The sequence below is a fragment of the Polypterus senegalus genome, chromosome 18 (genome assembly GCF_016835505.1).
Source record: "Polypterus senegalus isolate Bchr_013 chromosome 18, ASM1683550v1, whole genome shotgun sequence".
NCBI classification, from domain to species: Eukaryota; Metazoa; Chordata; class Cladistia; order Polypteriformes; family Polypteridae; genus Polypterus; species Polypterus senegalus.
Window position 1 is genome coordinate 58,207,832 of NC_053171.1, and position 17,079 is coordinate 58,224,910.

At 36.9% G+C, this 17,079-nt stretch overlaps 1 protein-coding gene across 1 annotated transcript in view; it reads right to left on the reverse strand.

Moving 5' to 3' along the window:
- Nucleotides 1–9,637: 9,637 nt before the first annotated feature.
- The window catches only part of si:cabz01074946.1 (natural killer cell receptor 2B4), a 38,321-nt gene continuing 30,879 nt past the window's right edge, over nt 9,638–17,079 (reverse strand). The window contains exons 3-4 of the mRNA XM_039741827.1: nt 10,553–10,834; nt 9,638–9,764 (exon numbers count right to left, since the gene is read on the reverse strand). Coding sequence (XP_039597761.1) covers nt 9,640–9,764; nt 10,553–10,834 — 407 coding nt within the window. The 3' untranslated portion in view covers nt 9,638–9,639. The remainder of the gene's footprint in view (nt 9,765–10,552; nt 10,835–17,079) is intronic.

Here is a 17,079-nt window from a genome sequence, read left to right on the forward strand (position 1 = left end):
TCTGTCTTCCACTCCTCCCAGGGCCGCTTCGTCCACCTCCTTCTGACTCTGGCGCCCTGAGTAGTGGCTGCAGGCTCCTCTTATAGCCCACCCGGAAGTGCTGCAGGGGCTCATTGACCTACTTCTGGCTGCACCTCCGGGTGTGGCTGCGTTCCCGCCCAGATGGGCTCGCTATGCCGTGCAGCTCTATGCAGCTCCCCCGGCGCAGGCCACAGAGCCCAACCAAGATAAGCTCCGGTGTTCCATGAAAGTAGCCCCGACACAACCCAGGGGGGCTGCAACCAAGTGTTCCGGGGGACATAGAGTGCATCCCATGGCTGCCTCGGATGTTTTGTAAATGTGTCGATCAGCACAAGCAGCCTGCTGTCCCATCTTTTGCCTTGACAGAGCTCAACTCGGGGAAAAAAGCTCTCCCAGCTCAAGCCAAGGCTCCTTATCTGCATGTGAGGTTCCTGGAGTTGTAAGGAGTAAATAATACAGTACATCACTATTTTGAATACATGCATTTCATGTGGTTCCATGTCTACAAAATTCTGAGTAAGTGTGAGAGGAAATGCGATGCAAGAAATGCTGAACACATACCTAAAGCAGAAACTTTTTCCGTGTTATACTAATAATGACGTGAAGTGTATAATATGTGAACACTTTAGTCCAAATATTAAATAAACATATGTGCTTTTATTCAAGAATATAACCAAAAAAAAAGCATTTGATTTACATGTTACTGTCAATGAGTTAAAAACTCAAGCTCAAATGTCAATCGACAGGGTTTTTATCTGTATTCTTGAATGGTGCAAAGGTTAAAACCACTGCCCTATAATCCAAATGTCCTGGGTTTGAGATTGGGCACTCCACGTTTTAAGTAGTGAGCTGCTGTTTTTATTATTATTATTACTATAATATAATAAAAACATACATTTGATTTGAGTCTGTAACACCCGGTGTTAATTTTGGCTACTTGTAAAAGTTAGGACTTGTTTTTTTATTGTTCAGATTTATTCTCCCAGTGACATTCACATGGTACAACAAACAAACTCTTTGAGTTGATGGCATTTATCTACTGTACATTCTTTTCACAAGAGCAGCACTATGGCTTATGCCTGTTCAGAACTGTTTGTTGTACCAACGATCAAAGATACGGTGTCACATGACCGCTATCAGACTGGACAAAGGCAGGACCGTAATAACAGCTTCTTCACAGCGCTTTCACTTGCTAATAGACTTCTGCACCACAATGAAACGTTGCTTTGCACCATAAAGTAAAATGGGACTTCCACCTCTAATTAAATTCACTTCAGTACGCAACCAATTGGCCAATGTGCTGTTGAGATCTGGCAATGCCATGATGACGGTGTATGCGCCCAAAAAGAAGGTCTGCATTGTCATTACCATGCACCATAACACAGAGCACAGGTAAGATTAAAAAAAAACACATTAAGACAACAAGTCATGTTCGAATGGCATAGCATTTTCAAATAGTGACATTTTCATGTATCAATATGTGTGTGTGAGCAAGAGAGGCAGACACAGATTTGATCTCATTCAAGTTGTTACTGGAATGTAAATGCTTTCACAAAGGTATAACGAAACAAGTGTGCTTTGTTCAAGAATGAAACTGAATAACAAAAAAATTTAAGTGACAACAAGATACCAAGAACACATTATTCACCAGTGTTTGTGTGTCTGCTGATATGCCTTCAGCGATATCTTTTACAAGTAGCAAACTGGCTGTTACAAAATTAAATCAAAGGCTTCTTCTTTTTGAGGAATTTGTAAAGTGGATTGGGTCTGTTACTTTAAAAGAGTTTAACAAGAACACAGGCATACAGTTCAAAGCGAGACTTAATGTTATTGTGAGACTTAATGTTATTTTGGAAGAAGTGTATAGGACTGGCAAGCTTTGTTGGGCTGAATGGCCTGCTTTTGTCTAGATTATTATAATGTTCTAATTTTCTAATCAACACAGCTACATGATTGAATTTTAGGCATTGAATGCATTGCTAAAAGCCAATTTAATTTAGGGTTTAAACATCTCTCATTGGGCTTATAGTCATCTATGGCAGATTAGGCAATTTCAAGTCCATTTTGCCTACTTTTAAATAAATTGTGTGTATTAAAAATGGCTTGATTGTGGATCTTCATTGTGTGTCTCCTGACTTCTTTCCTGTTCAGTGTGGAAATAATCTTCAACTTTTTTCCTTTACAGATGCATGCTGAAAAGCCCTTCCGTAAATTTCTGCTATGTTGATTCACCTGAAATAAAAGAAAATGGAACATATAGCCAAATGGGCTTTCATCATACTTTTGTTTCTACCATCCGTCATATTTATTTAACCTTTGGGCAAACCTCCGGAATTTGGAAAAGTTACTCTCATAGTTTATCTACATAACCTGCCTACTCATTAAAAACTAAATACCAATTCGCCAAACGGAAAAGTGACACTCAAACATGGCTTTGGGTGGTGGAATGTATTTGGGCAACAATTTGCTGGCTTCAAATGGACTAACCAGCATTGGGCTAGAATTTGTCAGATTGGACAGGAGTTTAATTGTAATTGGGCTGTAAAATGCCTGTCAAATCTGGCAATCGTGCTTAAAGCAAAGTTTGTATTAAAACTCTGAAAATTATGTCCTCCTTCTTATTTGACTGTTGCATTATCATTACTGGGCTAAGCAGATTAAAAACTTTACATTTGATTTTTCTATTATTATCAGTTAGTGCACAATAACAACTGATAGCTAACACTGCAATCTTATATTATTGTTATCATCATCATCATCATCATCCCCCTAAACAATCTGCATGAAGCTAAAGTAGCTAACACTGCATTATTATTATTATGATTATTATTCTAAAAAAGTTAATATTGCATGCTTTTATTTTCATTGTCATCAATTTGTGCAAAATAAAACTGTATTATTATGGTAATTACTTTTTTTCAGTTATTATTAAATTATTATATTTGTCAACAATTTGTATAAAATAAAACAAAGGCTAATAAATTTAAAATAATTTTTACTATGATCATATGTATAATCATCATCATCATTATCATTTTGGATGGATGCCTCAGCTTTCCTTTGGTTCTGCTCAGGATTAGGATTGCAGGTTAGGAAATGGATGGATGTCTAATCAATCTATGTGATTGTACTATATAGTACAATTCTTATATCACTTGTTATAATTATTATTATTGTTGTTGTTTTTATTTTTTATTTTTATTGTTATTATTATTTATTCAATCTGTTTCATTGTCAGAAATGAACAATGTGACTTTAAGGCACTGGTAAGTGGGGCTTGGAAAAATTAAAATGGACCAATCATACCTTGCGAGAACTGGACAGAAATGGAATGGGCTAATCATAGACCAGCACAGAGAAAATGGAAGGAAAAAAATTAAACAATCAATTAAATTTTTCAGTAATCAGAACAGCCACTCAGAGCTCAATTTGAAACTAACCCCACACTAGTTGAATGGGACAGTCAGAGTCAAAAGTCAAAGACAAAAATAATTAAGTTGAGAATTGACTCCAGAACACCACCTTTTTATCCTCGCATAGATCCTGGAGGGAGTTTGTCCAACCAGTCTACATGTGTTTCATGGACTTGGAAATTAGATGTGATCATGCCCCTTGAGATGTCCTGTGTGGGGGTGCTTTGAGAGTACAAAATACTAGGCCAGCTCCTGCATAATTGAAGTGAAAGCTTGGTTCACTTTGCTAGCAGTGAGTCACACTCATTCCTGGTGGGTGTGGGACTCCAGCAGGGCCATCTTTTTGTCACTGATTCTGTTCATAATTTTTATGGACAGAATTTCTAGGCCCACCCAAGGTTAAGTTAAGTTAAGCCAAGGAGTCTAGTTAAGTGGTCTCAGGATCGCATCTCTGATTTTACACTGCAAAAAAATGAAATCTAAGCAAGTGGAAAAGTATTTATATCATGACATTAAATGTTGTTTTTCCTCTTGTTGTCCTAAGAATTATTGACTTCTGAAAAAAACTGTATATATGACTATTTATCTTACTTTAACAAATCTTGTCAAGTAAATTTGGCTTACCCCATTGGCAGATTATTTTGCTAAATAAAAGCAAAACAACTCCCATTTAAAGTTTTTTTGTATAATTTTTGCATATGCATTTTTTGCCGTGTAAAGATGATGTGTTCCTGGTGCCTTCATCAAGCTATGACCTCAGACTAGGGCAGTTTGCAGCTGAGTGTAAAGCAGTGGGGATGAGAATCAGCATCTCCAAATCCGAGGTCATGGTTCTCAGCTGGAAAATGGTAGCATTCCATCTCCAAGTTGGGGATGAGGTGCTGCGTCAAATGGAGGGGTTTAAGTATCTTAGGGTCTTGGAAGGAGGGAAGAAAGGAGCAGGAGATTGACAGGTGACCCAGAGCAGCATCTGCAATTATGCAGATATTGTACCAGTCAGTTGTAGTGAAAAGGCCATGCTGTCAAGTTACCAGTTGATCTATGCTCCTACACTCACCTATGGCAAAATTAACTTTGGGTAGAGACAAGTTTACTTTGCAAGGTGTCTGGGCTCAGCGTTATAGATAGGGTGAGAAGCATAAACATTTAGGAGGAACTCATTGTAGAGGTGTTGCTCCCCTGCATTAACTTTAGCCAGTTGAAGTGAAGTGAAGTGAAGTGGGGTGGTGATTTGGCCATGACCAATCTGGAGGAGACCTCAGGGCAGACCCAGGACACACTAGAGAAACTATACATCTCATCTGGCATGGGAACACCTTGGAATTCTCCCATGGAAGTTGGAGGAGGTAGTAGGCAAGGTGTATGGGCATCACTGCTTAGACTGCTGCCCTCGTGACCCAGATCCAGAAAAGTGGTAGAAAATGGATGGATAATGGATGAATGGATACATTTAGTTGATGAAAAGTGCATTTCTTTGTATAGATAGTTATATAATTAATTAAAAAATCATCTGAACTCTAATATAAACAGATATTGAATATCTACAACAAGCAAGTCATTTTAGTTTAGCCTCAAGTGCATTGTGTACACAGTACCTGGATGTTTTCCATAATCTAACAATTTCATATTAAAAAGGTTATAGAGTTTCATAACCAGTAGACTCAACATGTACAAAGTACAGACTGACAGCATCAGGTGTTCCACAATGATCTTCAGTGCATGGAAACCACAGGTTTGTGTATTGAGCTTACTACTGTGCTCAGTCGTCACCTATGACATGTGGCCAGACACATCCTTGCTTCACTGTTAAGTTTGTTGATGACACTTCTATCGTAGATCTAATTACTAACAGTAATGAGACAGTTTACAGAGCCAGACCTATGATCAAAAAGCTGATGACAATGTGGGCATAAACCATTTCAACTATTATCAAGACCCAAATGCTTTACCAAGTTTCACACCTGAGAAATTCAGAATATCTTCTGCTAGACTAAGTAACATATATAGGTTCACTGTGGATTCCATCTTTACTCTGTGCATAACATCCTGTTATGGCACCTGATCAGCCCAGGATCACAAACCACTACAGAAGCTTGTAAAGGCAGCACAAAATCTTACTGGAGCACAGATACCTTCTGCTCAGGATGTGTATAACACACAATGTTAGAAAGGTATTTAGAAAAGAAAACAACATTTAAAAACATCAGTCATTTTGTACTAGCACAGTTTTTACATCTTCTCTCTTGGACCTTTTGCCATTGCACTGCTTAATTCAGGGTCCATTTATAGCCATAAATCATAAGGCTACTTCACATCTGGTTGTACTGACAAGTACATTAATGCAATTGAGCTGGGTTAATTTTCTGTGGGTGGTATTGTACATCTCTGACTGGTCTGTGGAGAAGTGTGCATGATAATAAACCTGAACTTAATAAAATACAGGGCCCACTAGGTAATAAATATGACACTTTACATTAAATATAAAATTAGAAGATATACTAGAAACACACATCAAGTCCACTTAAGAGTGGTCTTTACAATTATGATGCCAATGGCTATTGAGTAACCTCATTAAACAAAGGTAAAAAATATTCCTGAACATAGTGGTGTTAACAGTCCTGTACTAGTTATGCCAAGCCAAAGTATTATTTAGAGATATATGTAAAACATTGTTTTTAAAGATGTTTAAATACGTTTTAATATGTAGGGTGGTCCAAATCTAATTATGCAATTTTCATTAGGCTATAACTTTTTAAGTTTATTACATAGAAAAATCACTTGAAAAATCCCGGACCATCGAGAAGAGTGCGAACTGACGAGATGAAGAATCGATTTTGCTGGAATCCTCCCCGCATAAATCAAAGTCATCCAGATGATCTGGATCTACATAATTAGACCTGGACCACCCTGTATATATATACCAAATTTTGTGAAGATGGGGCCATAAATAAGAAAGTTCAACATGGCGGACGTTGTTGACCGTTATGAACGTTACACGTAGAATTTCGAAATGAAACCTGCTTAGCTTTTGTAAGTAAGCTGTAAGGAATGAGCCTGCTAAATTTCAGCCTTCTACCTACACGGGAAGTAGGAGAATTAGTGACGTTTGGAAAATTCAATATGGCGGCTGACAGTGGCGTCATATCACCGAAATAAGTACGTATATCGATTTTAGTTAGCGCAGGGAAGACGCCTACCAAATTTCGTGAAGATGGGGCCATGAATAAGAAAGTTCAACACGGCGGACGTTGTTGACCGTTATGACCGTTACGCCCGTTACGCGTAGAATTTCGAAATGAAACCTGCTTAACTTTTGTAAGTAAGCTGTAAGGAATGAGCCTGCCAAATTTCAGCCTTCCACCTACACGGGAAGTTGGAGAATTAGTGACGTTTGGAAAATTCAATATGGCGGCCGACAGTGGCATCATACCACCGAAATAAGTATGTACATCGGTTTTGGTTAGCGCAGGGAGGCCACCTACCAAATTTCGTGAAGATGGGGTCAGCCTTCTACCTACACAGGAAGTTGGAAAATTAGTGACGTTGGAAAGTTCAATATGGCAGCCGACAGTGGCGTCATACCATCGAAATAAGTACGTACATCAGTTTTGGTTGGCGCAGGGAAGCTGCCTACCAAATTTCGTGAAGATGGGGCCATAAATAAGAAAGTTCAACATGGCGGACGTTGTCGACCGTTATCGACCGTTATAACCGTTACGTGTAGAATTTCAAAATGAAACCTGCTTAACTTTTGTAAGTAAGCTGTAAGGAATAAGCCTGCCAAATTTCAGTCTTCTACCTACACGGGAAGTTGGAGAATTAGTGATGAGTCAGTCAGTGAGTCAGTCAGTGAGGGCTTTGCCTTTTATTAGTATAGATATATATATACTTGCAGATAAGTTCTCCTGTGGATAAGTCGGGACTTGATCTTACAGTATAATTTCTGCTATTTTATAAAGTCAGTCGTATATGTCGAATGCAGAAGACTCACGCTATTGGTACAAGGGATTATGATATGCTAACGCCCATCTGAGCAAGTAACCATGGAGCACACGGCTTTTATTTTCTATTTGGGTGTGGCAATGCGCTGTATCATTTCTATCTATTGTGTCTACGTGACCATATGGTAATACCCAAATTACTCGGGAAGCAACGTTTGCACTGATTTGTGTTTTTTGTATCTCACACCCTTATAAAACCTTTATCGTAAGAGCATCCATTATCTACGATGGAGTTCGATTAGAAGAAAATATAAAGCTGGTTTTAAATTAAACGTCGTTGAAGTAGCAAAAGAAATTGGTAACTGCACTGCTGCAACAAAATTCGATGTGTCAGAGAAACTGATGCAAGACTGGAGGAGGCAGGAAGATGTAAAAAAAAAATAATTAATTGTCGCATTTTTGAACGGGCATATAAGTCAGGGTCTGATTTTATGATTGATTTTTCGGGTTTCAAGACCCGACTTATACTTGAGTATATAGAGTATATAAAAATTATTTTGATAGGAATATAAGTAACGAGGTGGTTATGTTTGCAGAGGATATCAAGCTAGGAGGACTGGCAGATAATCTGGAATCCGTTAAATCATTACAGAAGGACTTGGACAGCATACAGGCTTGGGCAGATTTGTGGCAGATGAAATTTAATGTCAGTAAATGTAAAGTATTACACATAGGGAGTAAAACTGTTACGTTTGAATACAGAATGGTCTGAAAAGTACACCTTATGAGAAGATTTTAGGAGTTTTAATGGAGTCTACGCTATCAAGTTTCAGACGCCTTTAGGAAGGCAAATAAAATATCAGGTTATATATCACAGTGTTTAGAGTACAAGTCCAAGGAGTTTATACTCATGCTTTACAGCAATGTTATTGTAAGACTAATGTTATCAGTACATAATGCACTGATGAGGCCACATGTGGGGTACTGTGTACAGTTTTGGTGTCCAGTCCAGAGAAGAGCAACTAGGCTGATTCCAAGACTACAGGAAATGAATTATGAAGAAAGTTTAAAAGATCTGAACCTTTTCAGATTAAGCAAAAAAATATTAAGTGGTGACCTGACTGAAGTGTTTAACATTTTGAAGGAAATTAGTGCAGTGGATTGAGACTATTATTTTAAAATGAGTTCATCAAGAACAAGGGAACACAGTTGGAAACTTGTTAAGGGTAAATTTCACACAAACATTAAGAGAGACCATAGACACTTGGTAGACAGTAAGGCTTTAGGGACTTTCAAAACTAGGCTTGGCGTTTTTTTAGAAGAATTAAGTGGATAGGACTGGCAAACTTTGTTGAGCTGAATGGCCTGTTCTTGTCTAGATTGTTCTAATGTTCTAATTTTAAAATATCTTGATTTAATTAATAAATGCAGTTAAGATATCTTTGAACCATTTAGATATCTTAAGAACCAAGATATCTTTATGTATTTTAATAAAAGACATCTTTAAATGATTTCCAGATATCTTTATATAAATTACATATATCTCTAAAGGTCACTTTGACTAAAATAATTTATTTAAAGTTTATACTGAAAAATGTATGACTTTTTTTGGCAATTTACAGATTTCTCTAATGTATTTAGAGATCTGCAAATCATTTAAAGATATACTTAAATGCGCAAGTATTCATTTAAAGATCTCTCTAAATGATTTAAAGATATCTTGAAGTGTATTAAAGATACTGTATCTGAATTAGACATACATTTAATGATATATTTAAATAATTTCCATATATCTTTAAATCATTTACAGATATCTATAAATGATTTGGAGACACCTTTAAATATTGAGAAATCTTAAATGTTTTAATGATATCTCTAAATGATAATTTGACTTGCCATAACTAGTTGTCATTAATCAGTTTATCCATACACCTGCATTTAACTCTCTTGTTCATTTCATGATTATGGTGTTCATTCTGGTGTTTCTTCAGAACTAATCCTGAAATAGATGCATTAATACATTTATTAATATTCAAAATGACAGTCTATATGACTAGTCCAACGTCTTCACTGCTAATCCTTCTAAATTCAGATTGTGCTCATTTTCATAACAGTGATTGTAACACTGCAATTTGTGCAAAATGAGTTGCAGGACATATAAAAATGATCATTTTTGCTTTTGATCTCCAGCTGATCTTTACTGAATATAATTATTTTTTGTTTAAAATCATAGCCATACCTAAAATACAGTATTTATTGATCTCTCAATTAAGAGTTTTCTTTATTTTTTTCTTAGAAACAAATATAAAACTGCAGATTATCACAAACAATACGAAGAAGAAGGCAATGATTAGAAGTGTCTGGTGTCGATGGGAATCATTCTTGATTGCTGTAAAAAAGAACATTTAGAAACAAAGTTAATAAAGGAACATTATGTTATAAAGTTCACAAAATAAAATATTTTCAATATTTTTACTCTCAATGTTTATTAAATAATGAAATCATTACTAATATATTTAAGCAATAAAATATTATATGTAACAACTTATTACAATTTTCACCATTTATTTCTTGTAATTATTTATGGTACTCAGTAAACTCTCAATAACAGAAAATGTAAGCAGAGAAATATAAACTGAAGAAAGTTTTCAAATTAGTATATGAAATAGCCATGCACTTTTTTGCGGCTTCTGGAGTTGTGTAGAGGAACACAATAAAATGTCCGCAATGGACAAAATATAGTAGTAAAACAACAATACAACAATGTTACGTCACTAAAATATATTTTCATATTTTTATTTAAATTTGCAGCTTAGTTTGTCATTTCACTTTTTGAATAATGCAAGAAGACTACGCACATTTACAAAAAAGGTACATATTTTTGAGAGGGTCCAGAAGACATAACGTCTTTCCTGGTAACAAAGAGCAAAAGGTAGAAAAGGACTTCATTTACCCCCTCCAGGTTTTAGTGGTAACATTCAACCTGGCTATGTAATGTCAGCAGAGTCTGCTGGTCACATTTCTATGAATACTCTGATGACATGCACACACTGCATCAAGAACATAAATGACACTGGAGTCTACACACTATGAGGTGGTAATGCCACTGACTACATGCCTGTGCCTTCCAACAACACTTCAACTTCCTTGAACAATATAGTATGTTTGCTTACTTACCAATGCAGCTTACTGACATTGTAGCTGAAGCTTTGGTCATGTTATTAGACACTTTGCAATTATATGTCACATTTAAGTTCACTGGAACTTGGGAAATCTTTAAAACGGATGTTCTGTTTTCTGAAGAGGGCACATTTTCCTTCCAGGTTACATTAGTGGTCATAGCATTCCAAAAGTAATCCACATTTTTTACTTGTTGTACTGAGCACTCAAATTTGAAAGTGCATTCGTTGTTTTCATTCGAAGTCTGTAAAACCTCCAGTTTGGGGGGTTGAAGTTTATCTGCAAAATAGAAAACAGTCAAAACAGCAATAAGTAACCCAAATACCCCCAATATCCTTTAACAAATAATCCTAACATGCATTCTATTGTAAAAATTTTTTTACATTTAAAAATATCATAAATCACATTTTTCATTAACTGCACAGCCACATTCATCAAAGTGAAAAATGATAATTTGACATGCACATATGCGTATTATAGGGGGCATTTTATGGGCTCTGGTGACAGTAAGTCTCCGCCACCCCAGAGGTTGGCACTTTACAATAATGTAGTCTTTCCCTCTGCAGACTGGAAGATTGTCCACCTGGACCTGCCTCTTTCAATCAGAAATGGTCTTAACCAGAAGAAACACCATCTTTAACAGTCATAGAGACACCAGGGTTTACCTATGGGTGCCCCAAAAAGTCTCACTGTTTTTGCTTTGTTAGTACATATTTTAAATAAGTATTTATTCAAGAGGAACTCACTAGACCCTGTGGCTGAAGGTTTTTGGTCCAAAAGCCATTTTTCCCGTCATTTAGTTAGTTGGTCTTTTTTTACTTCTCTTATTCTGCATTCAGGAAGGAACAGCACTGTCATTTTTACATTTAGAAGATATTATAAATATTTCTGCTTTTGCTATATGTTTAAATGCCTGCCTCCATTGAGTATATTCAATCATGCTCAGTTACAAACGTTAAAGTAGGATGCTCCAGTCATGCAAGAGGTCTTGTGCTGGACAGACCAATCACAGGTCATTCTCCAGGACGCGCTGAATGTTGCCAACTGGGAAAATTTTAGGTGCTGTTTTGGTGATGAATCAATGTATGACTTATTAAATTGGATTTTCACAGATTAATCTACACCAAGAATCATCATCAGGACTTACCCAAACCAGAAACCTTGAATGGACAAAACCATCTGGGATGCACTAAACACCAGCACAGCTGCATGCAACTCAGAGCTTGTGTGGGAATATTGATGATTGTAAAGATGCCTCGTACAATCTAAAGAGAACTGTGAAGGTCACTAAATGACAATATGGGGAGAAACTGCAATTTGAACAGTCTGATCCTAGGCACATGTTGCAAGGTCTACGGACAGTAACAGACTATAATGCAACTACTTACAGCACAGTGAGTGCTGATACCTCTCAGACAGACAAGCCTAATAACTTCTATGTGCACTTCAATATGAATATTGCCACCACCAACCAGCAGTCCAAAGCATCTGTGGTGTGAGAACTGATCAATGAGGAAACAGAGCTCACTATGTGAGAACACGACATAAGGTAAGCTTTCAGGAAAGTGAACACCAGGAAGGCAACAGGTCCAGATGTCATTCCAGGATGTGTTTTCAAGATTTGTGCTGATCAGCATGCACCAGTTTTCACAGAAATATTTAATCTCCCCTTAACCCAGTCTGTTGTACCAACATGCTTTAAAAGATCCACCATTGTCTCTGTACCTAAGAAATCACATCCATTCTGTCTGAATAATTATTGTCCCATTGCATTTTTAGCAATGAAGTTGCTGTATATACTCGCAAGTAAGTTCTCCTGCGGATAAGTCAGGGCTTGATTTTACTGTATAATTTCTGGCCTTTTATAATGTCGGTCATATAAGTCGAATGCAGAAAACTCATGCTAAGAGATTATGATATGCTAACGCCCACCTAAGAGAGTAACCACAGAGCGCACTGCCTTTTTTTCTATGTGGGTGCGGCAATGCGCTGTGTCAGTGCGTGCTCCTAACCTCTCTCTTTTTCTCTCTCTCTCTCTGTTGTACTGTACCTATGTGACCACACAGTAATACCCAAACCTATTCCGAAGCAGCATTTGCACTGTTTTGTGTTTTTTGTATCTCACATCCTCATACAACTTTATCATAAGAGCATCCCTTATCTACGATGGAGCATTCGCTCAGAAGAAAATATGAAGCTGGTTTTAAATTAAAAGTCGTTGATGGGGCTAAAGAAAGTGGTAACTGCGCTGCTACAAATTCGATGCATCTGAGAAACTAACGCGAGATTGGAGAAGGCAAGAAGATTTAAAAAAAAAAAATTAAGGGTTGCATTTTTGAATGGCAAATAAGTCGGAGTCTGATTTTATGATTGATTTATACGTGAGTATATATGGTAGTCAAAATCACATATGTTCTTTTCTGCCAAAAGAACTGGAGCCATCAAGGTTTTTATATCACTTCAGTAGACCACATAGGATGCCATTACCTTGATTCTTCAGAGTGCTGGCTCACCTGGATAACAAGAAAGGGACTTTTTTTTATATTTGGTATTTATAGATTGTAATTCTGCTTTTATTACAATAAACCCCTCTAAGCTCATCACAAAGCCCAGGGACCTGCATCTGTGCAGCTAGATTTTTAACTTTGTGAAAGGCACACCCCAGGTGGTTCAGGTGTGTGGCCACACTTCAGTATCCCTCACTTTCAACATAGAATCTCTACAGGACTGTGTTTTGAGTCCTCTTCTGTACTTCCTCTACAGATATAACTGCAACAGCAGGACATGACTCTAATGTCATTTTTAAATTTGCTGATAATACAACTCTGGTAGGCTTGATATCTAGCAACGATGAGTAGGCTTAACCTGGGTGAAGTACAGAGTCTGCCAAACTAAAGAACGATACTTGGAATAAGCTATCAAGTAGTGTGGTAGACAGTAAGACTTTAGAGACTTTCAGAACTTGACTTGATGTTTTTTGGAAGAAAAAAGTTGATAGGACTAGAGAGCTTTGTTGGGCTGAATGGCCTGTTCTCGTCTAGATTGTTCTAATGTTCTAACTGGCATCAGCACACCAATCTACTCTTCAATGTCAGCAAGACAGAGGAGCTGATTACAGACTTTGGGAGAAAACAGCAGAGGCACTACCACCCTCTCAGTATTAGCAGCACCATAACGGACAGGATGGGCACATTCAAATACCTAGGTGTCAACATCAAATAACAACAACAACATTTATTTACATAGCACATTTTCATACAAACAATGTAGCTCGAAGTGCTTTACAGGATGAAGAAAGAGAAAAAAGACAAAGTATACAAAATAAAATTAGGCAATACTAATTAACATAGAATAAAAGTAAGGTCCGATGGCCAGGAGGACAGAAAAAACAAAAATAAAACTCCAGACGGCTGGAGAAAAAAAACAAAATCTGCAGGGGTTCCAGGCCACAAGACCGCCCGGCCCCCTCTAGGCATTCTACCTAACATAAGTGATCTCACTCAGTCCTCATGATTTTCAGGCTTCACATGGAAGAGCTTGAAGATGACGGTCATGTGGACCTCTGGCCTTTAATTTATCAACGTAAGGACAGCATGGTGCTTTGATCAGGTGGTGGTGGGATAGATCGCCACCACAAAAAAATGGAAAAAGAACAGCAGAGAACGTAGGGGTTAGTATGAATTGAGGAGCAACCAGGAATAATAATGATAATTAAATGCATATACAGAATATCAGGACTAACCTTAAATGAAGATATGAGGAAGCCAAGTTAAAATAAAAAGTATTTAGCAGTTTTTTTTAATACTTTACTGCATTAGTCTGGTTATTTTTATTTGGTAAAGTATTCCAGATTTTAGGTGCATAACAGCAGAAGGCCACCTCACTACTTCTTTTAAATTTAGCTTTTGGAATAATAAGCAGACACTCATTTGAAGATCTAAGGTTACAATTTGGAGTTTAAGGTGAAAAATATTTGGAAATATAGGATGGAGCGAGATTACTGAAGGCTTTGTAAACCATAAGCAGTATTTTAAAGTCAATTCTAAATGACACAGGTAACCAATGTAGTGTCATCAGAACTGGTGAAATGTGCTCAGATTTTCTTTTCCTAGTTAAGATTTTTGCTGCTGCATTCTGCACTAGCTGTAACTGATTGAGGTCTTTCTTAGTTGGTCCTGTAAGGAGTGCATTACAGTAATCTAGTTCACTGAAAACAAAAGCAGGAAAACGTCTGTGTGTAAGCTTGTCCTTGATGATTTGCCTGCTGCTGAATTCTTAAGTAAGGTCGGTCCAGTCAGACTTTCTTTATTTCCTTTTTTTCTTCAAGTGAATTATTTATGAAGGTTTATATCATTAAAGAAATAACTGAATTTTGTTTAATTTCTGAAGTCCCACATGAAGCTGTCATCTTCCTAAAGACACATTCTCTCATCTGTAGTTACGTTAAGGGCAGGTTTAGACTTTGAACCATTGACGTGAGCATGAAATAGTGTGTCGACAATTGTCCAATCACATTAGATTATAAAAACCTAAAGCAATGCTAATTCGCTGCCAATAAATGTGTGAGTGTCTAGGGCGCAGAGAACTGAGTCCCCTGAAAGATCTTAAAGCAACCAATTAAAGGGCAGCCTCAGGTCACCTGCTTGCCAAAAGATCAAGGACTTACATAGACTTTTATTTGGCCGATGCCCTTCACTCAGGAAATATAGGGATTCACACAGAAATTAAACATACAGGAACATATTTTTAATGGATGTTGACATCTGCTTAAACCAGGCACATTGTGCAAATAAACACATTTATTTCTTGATTATTTTGCATTACCTAATTAAATAGAGTTTTTAAAATATTTGCTTAGGAGTGGCACCCCAGCCCTCTCATTACAAACTACTATTGTTCATAATCATAATCTTAGATCTTAGACACCAGTTTGTTCAGTATTCCAAGAGCAAACCATAAAAGAACTGTTGAGGTGTTTTAATGCGCCAAAAATCTGCTGCATTTTACCTCTAGAGATACACCCTGCCAGTACAGTCAAACAATTCAAGACACAATAAAAAAACACAGCTCTTTAATTGTTTCTTCTTGACCTCTTAAGAAATTACTATGATTGTTAGCATTTCCACATAATAGGCGGAAGAGGAAATTGTTTTTTTCAAGAAATTGCAATTTTATTTGTTGCTTTATAGACTGGGCACTAATCACTTCTTTTGTATTTTTTCTTTTATTTTCTGGTATTTGGTGCCACTGCCCCCTAGTCTCTCCCAGCAACCACCTGTGATGCCAAGACGATAGAGAATCCTTCACAAGATTGTCTGTGGTGACACTCTAGAATGCTCAGACGGAGTTGGGTGGTCTTTTGACCTTGAAACCTCATGGCTTAATTTTCTCCAACATCCTGGCGACTTAAGTTTTTATTTTCATTTCCTTCCTCATCTGCTCATAGATTTTCTTACTAAGTTGGACATTTTGATTCTCTACTGTTTTAAATACAGTTACCTGTTATAAATAACTTTAGTGTTTAATAAATAGCTAGTTTTTCTTTGTACTTCCTATGTGGTTATAAAGGCAGGTAACAACCTTCTTTTTCCAAAACTCTATAGACAGTTGCTTCTTTGTTCACAGGCCTATTGGTATTTCAAGAGTGAGACTAAAATTGTGAAAAAAAATACAAGGCACATTGTTGCTTCACATGAAAAGCAAACAATTCTTTCAGATGTAAATTACTGTGGGGGTCCTCATTAATGACAAGTTGGAGTGGTTTTGGGGATCCACATCATTGACAGGTTGCACTGGTCTTGGAACACAGAGGAACTGTATAAGATACAGCAGAGCAAGCTCTTTTTCCTTAGGAGACTGTGTTCATTTAATGTGGGAATTATTATCATCTATCTATCTATCTATCTATCTATCTATCTATCTATCTATCTATCTATCTATCTATCTATCTATCTATCTATCTATGTCTTTATATGTATGTGAAAAGGACACATATCAATGCATTGAATGTGGTACATTACCAAGCTACTCACGAACTGCAGCCTCCATGATGCTAAATTAACTTCATAATTACCTCACATGACAAGAGACAAGGGGCTAGTAGGGAAGATAACATAATATATCCAGTAAATTGTACTCAATCTGAACAACAATTCTAATCTTAACCATAATGTAACAAGGCAGATCATCACATGACATATATTGCAAAGTGATAACCTTCTCAATGTAGTGAAGCTCTGGAAGTCTGCAACTAGACTGTATTGAACATAACAGCCATTATTATCGTAACACACTTTGATCTACTTTTATGTATGAAAACATGCTATGTATATAAGTGTTGTTATTGTTGTTATGTCCAAGGTTGGCATCTGTTTTATGCCAAGTGCTGTTGGAACAGACTCTGCCCCACCATAATCCTCAACTGTGTTAAGCATGTTATTAAAACCATCAAGTGCTTTTTATCAAAATTTCTCTGTAGGACTTTTAATCTTCTGGCCTTTCGCTACAAATTCACATTGAGTGTA